Source organism: Anomaloglossus baeobatrachus, chromosome 5 (genome assembly GCF_048569485.1).
Source record: "Anomaloglossus baeobatrachus isolate aAnoBae1 chromosome 5, aAnoBae1.hap1, whole genome shotgun sequence".
NCBI classification, from domain to species: domain Eukaryota; kingdom Metazoa; phylum Chordata; class Amphibia; order Anura; family Aromobatidae; genus Anomaloglossus; species Anomaloglossus baeobatrachus.
Window position 1 is genome coordinate 259,217,073 of NC_134357.1, and position 4,955 is coordinate 259,222,027.

At 44.3% G+C, this 4,955-nt stretch overlaps 1 protein-coding gene across 1 annotated transcript; it reads left to right on the forward strand.

Annotated features, from left to right (window-relative positions):
- Nucleotides 1–2,541: 2,541 nt before the first annotated feature.
- LOC142312726 (protein FAM200C-like) lies at nt 2,542–4,479 on the forward strand. The gene has a single exon (XM_075351714.1). The coding sequence runs from the start codon at nt 2,542–2,544 to the stop codon at nt 4,477–4,479; it is 1,938 nt and encodes a 645-aa protein (XP_075207829.1).
- Nucleotides 4,480–4,955: the final 476 nt, after the last annotated feature.

Sequence of the window (4,955 nt, forward strand, 5' to 3'; positions counted from 1 at the left end):
ACCTTATGTCCGGTTCATTGTATTTTTAAATGTGGATTAATTGTGACTTGGTACAGAGACAGAGTAAGGACGAAAGTCCGAAACGCGTTCTCTACTGATTTTTCCCTACATGATGGACTTTTAAAAAGTATGAAATAAAAGGTTTTTCTAATTTTTAATAATTTCCGGACTCGATTGCTGGATCTCACCCTGTGAATTTGTCTGTACAAGAAGTTGGCTGACTTCACTTGGTCCGTCCACAGTCGAATATATGGTCTCCAAGAAATTAGGTGAGCTAGATAATTCTCTATTTTTTTCTCTGCTATATTTCAGCCCTGTACACATATTAGTCCTTATTCTACAGTCAATGTATAAAATCAGTAATTAAGGTTTTCTTACAGATGAACCCAGTGAAAATTGATGCAGTCGCCGTTTCTGCAGCTCATCGCACTAGATACTTCAGGGGTAACCTCCCCGGCATGAACAGGTTGGTAGCACAAATAACGTTGTCAATCTGGCGCGCACTGTGGGGGCTTCAAATCAATGTGGAGGACTCTTTGTCTAGTGTGTCTATGCCGGAGCAGGAGACCAGTCCGCAAACCACTACTGTGCCCCTAGGAACTATTTTAGGCAGCAGCTAGTAGGAGCTTTTATAGTTGTCGTATGACGTATGTGGTGACGCTGCGCTGAATACAGTAAGTACTCTGATCCTCTGCCTTTCACGATGTATTTTTGGCACTAGTCCTATTCCTTCCCTGAGGAAGCCACTTAGGATTGTGGGCTTTTCTTTATTTTTCATCCTGGCTTGTATTTCAGTGGCTCTGGGTCCCTTAGACACCGTTATGCTTGTGTATTAACCATTCAGGTCAGGTAATATGTTAGGGCAGGGGTCGGGAACCTATGGCTCGCGAGCCAGATATGGCTCTTTTGATGGCCGTATCTGGCTCGCAGACAGGGCTCCTACCTGTCTATGGGAAGTATGCATGCACCGCGCTCCATCAGGCCGCGGTGCACGCTGATATTGGTAGTTCTTTGATGGCCTGATAAGCATTGGCGGCAGTGGTGAGCGGCAGGGAGCATGGACTACATTTCCCATAACTCCCTGCATAGCCGCGCCGCCTGCAAGCACGCACCTGCGTCCCCTAGTGAAGCGGCATCTGCCTCCTCCCTTGTGTCTCCCTTGGACGTTCCAGAAACCCCTGGCTGTGCTGCTGCTTTGAAGGTGAACATTATAACATGGAAATTGTTACAGAGCCTCATGGTCAGCAGCAGTGAGCTGCATCAATAAAGGGGCTGTGTAATACAGTGTGTCCCACCAACCCCCCCTTCCCACTTCACCCCTGAAAATAATCCCACATAATCCATTATATAGCCCCCCCCCAAAAAAATAAAAATATGGCCTTAAAAAACATCTGCCACCCATATTACACTCTTGGGGGCTTTAAATTAATCTCTTGTGGGCATAGGAAACTGATTTAAAGGACCACTATCAGGGCAAAAATCTGTTCTGAGCGCTTCTTTACAGCTCTGGAGGTCTCCCAGAGCTGTAATAAAGCGCTCAGGAACGGCGCCCGTGCTATATGTTATTGGGGCGCTAGCCCCTGTTTTTACCTTCTCTCATAATGCAGCGATTCCACCCGATGACGTATCTGTGTGGGATCGCTGCATATACTTTCACTCTAGCACGCATGCGCCGCCGGCTCTGCCTCCTCGGCGCTTGCTGAACCGAGGAGACATGAGCTTCATAACCCCCTCCATTTATATTCGTTGTGCTCCGCAGCTCTTACTTCCGCGTTGAACCGTGCATCTTACGTCGTGCTGCCACTGGTGCGCATACGCTGCCAGCAGATTCCATTTACCTCTATGGAGAAAGAGGGAAGTACTTGCTCCTTTTAGCTAATAAAGCCCCTTTATACTTACCTATTGTTCTGACCTCAGATTTATGTCCCAGAAGAGGAGTTTTGACTGTTCCTGTCACAGTGTGTCTTCTTTGCTCAGTGACTGTTTTTTCATCGGAAAGACTGGAAGTTGTGAAGCTATCTGCGCCATATTGGTGAAGAACACCAAGTTGAGAAGAAGCGACCTTCAATCAAATTGCAGACTCCCCCCAAGGATAAAATTTGAGGTAAGAAAATATCTAAACACAAATGGGGCTTTATTAGATAAAATTATGATGTTTTGAATGTAATAGGTACGTAGGCAGGGGTGGGTGATGTTGCTTGTAGTCACTGGGTGTAATAGGTATGGGTAAGGGCACACCACCTGTAGTCACTGGATGGGGGGGGGCTACTGGGGTGTAGTAGGTATCCCTACAGCTGACATCTTACCCATATGGTGGGCCATGCTGGGGTATTGAAAGTGACAGCTGAACACGGCCGGCGTCAGCACCCGACTAACCCGTGACGAAAAGAAGACAGCTCTTCTAGAGGTCTACTAAAGTTGTATAGCACAAGGACCAAAAGAAACCTGGAGTTGGCCCTGCTTGCAGACAAATCCACAAATTAAAGAAATAATGACTCAGAGCCTTCTTTTACCCCACAGTACTGCCCTTTATTGAAGAAGATGGCTAAAAGAAAGAAGGATGAGGAGTATCGTACTTTTCAGCAGGAGTGGACAGACGAATTTGCCTTTATGGAGAGAGCAGGTTCACCAGTTTGTCTTATATGCAATGATAAAATTGCATCCATGAAGCGGTCAAATATAAAGCGCCACTTTGACACGCGCCATGCTTCATTTGCATCGAAATATCCTGCAGGGGACAGCAGGAAGAAAGCCTGTCAAGAGCTGCTGTGCAAAGTGCAAGCTAGTCAGCAGCAACTTCGAGTTTGGACCCAACAAGGTGACTTAAATTCGGCTAGCTTTGTTGGTGCTTTGGCAATTGTCAGAAACGGAAAACCATTCACAGATGGGGAGTATGCCAAAACATTTATGCTTGATGTTGCCAATGAACTTTTTGATGATTTTCCGGATAAAGCCAAGATTATCAAACGGATAAAAGACATGCCTCTGTCAGCAAGAACAGTTCATGACCGTGCCATCATGATGGCAAATCAGATTGAGGCATCCCAAGTGAAGGACATAAATACAGCTCTGTTCTTTTCTCTTGCTTTGGATGAATCAACTGACGTAAGCCATATATCTCAATTCAGCATCATTGCAAGGTATGCTGTCGGTGACACGTTACATGAGGAAAGTCTTGCTGTTTTGCCTCTGAAAGGGACAACAAGAGGGGATGATTTGTTCAAGTCATTCACTGAGTTCACTAAAGAAAAAAATCTACCAATGCATAAACTTATTTCAGTGTGTACTGATGGTGCTCCATGCATGGTAGGAAAAAACAAAGGATTTGTAGCGCTTCTTCGTGAACATGAAAAAAGACCTATCCTTAGTTTTCACTGCATCCTACATCAGGAGGCACTTTGTGCTCAGATGTTTGGTGAGCAGCTTGGTATGGTGATGTCACTTGTCATTCAGGTGGTCAACTTTATTGTTGCCCGTGCTTTAAATGATCGCCAGTTTAAAACACTCCTGGATGAAGTTGGGAATAATTATCCTGGTCTGCTTCTGCACAGCAACGTGCGCTGGCTGTCAAGAGGGAAGGTGCTCAGCCGTTTCGCAGCTTGTCTGAGTGAAATACGAACTTTTCTTGAAATGAAAAACGTTGACCATCCTGAGTTGTCCAACACTGAGTGGCTCCTGAAGTTCTTCTATCTTGTAGATATGACTGAACATCTGAACCAGCTCAATGTGAAAATGCAAGGCGTTGGCAATACAGTTTTATCGCTTCAACAAGCTGTGTTTGCATTTGAAAATAAGCTGGAACTGTTTATCGCAGACATTGAAACAGGTCGTTTAATACACTTTGAAAAACTGGGAGAGTTTAAAGATGCATGCACAGCAAATGACCCTGCACAACATCTTGATATTCAGCAGCTAGCAGGCTTTACATCCAATCTCCTGCAATCATTCAAAGCGCGCTTTGGAGAATTTCGTGAGCACACTCGTCTTTTTAAGTTCACCACTCATCCACATGAGTGTGCACTGGACAGCACTGACCTGAGTTATATCCCTGGTGTCTCCAGCAGAGATTTTGACCTACAAGCTGCTGACCTGAAGGCTTCAGACATGTGGGTGAATAAGTTTAAATCACTTAATGAAGATTTGGAAAAACTTGCACGACAGCAAGCAGAGTTGGCAAGCAAACACAAGTGGAGAGAAATGAAACAACTCCAACATGCAGACCAGCTGATTGTCAAAACTTGGAATGCACTTCCTGTCACATACCAAACACTGCAGCGTGTGGGTATTGCTGTACTGACAATGTTTGGCTCTACCTATGCATGCGAGCAGTCTTTCTCACATCTAAAGCACATCAAGACTAACATACGTTCACGTTTAACGGATGGAAGTCTCAACGCCTGCATGAAGCTAAACCTCACCACGTATGAACCAGATTACAAAGCCATCAGCAAATCCATGCAGCACCAGAAGTCACATTAATGGTAGGAAGTATTCTATTCATCGTTGGTTAGCAACAGCATTAAAACGTTATTATGTTATAAAAAAAAGAGTTCGGAGATTTGTTGTTCTTTAAAATTAAATACAAGTCAATGTGTGCACTTTATGTACAGTGAGACTATTTAATAAAGTTCAATTATTTATTACGCTGGGTGTGCCTGCTTGAATGTACCACTTTAAGTAGTAAATGCTTTAGTTCCCTATGGGTCTGAGCCTCTCTTTTTTGTTCATTTTCTGTAAGACCAACACTTTTAAAAGGGCCACTGACAGATACAATTGCTCCAGCGGTCACTTAGTACACAAAGGAGTGTTCCTCTCTGCTGCACTAAGCCACCGCTGGACCTAAACAATAATTCGCTGTAAAATAATAAAATAGATAATTGACATAACTGACAATGCGTTGTGTGACATGTCCAATATTCCAGCTTCTTTCTTCTGCGAATGCCTCAAAGCTGGCA

Excerpts from the sequence above, each read along its gene's own strand:
- LOC142312726 (XM_075351714.1), top strand. The coding sequence starts at position 2,542 with ATGGCTAAAAGAAAGAAGGATGAGGAGTATCGTACTTTTCAGCAGGAG.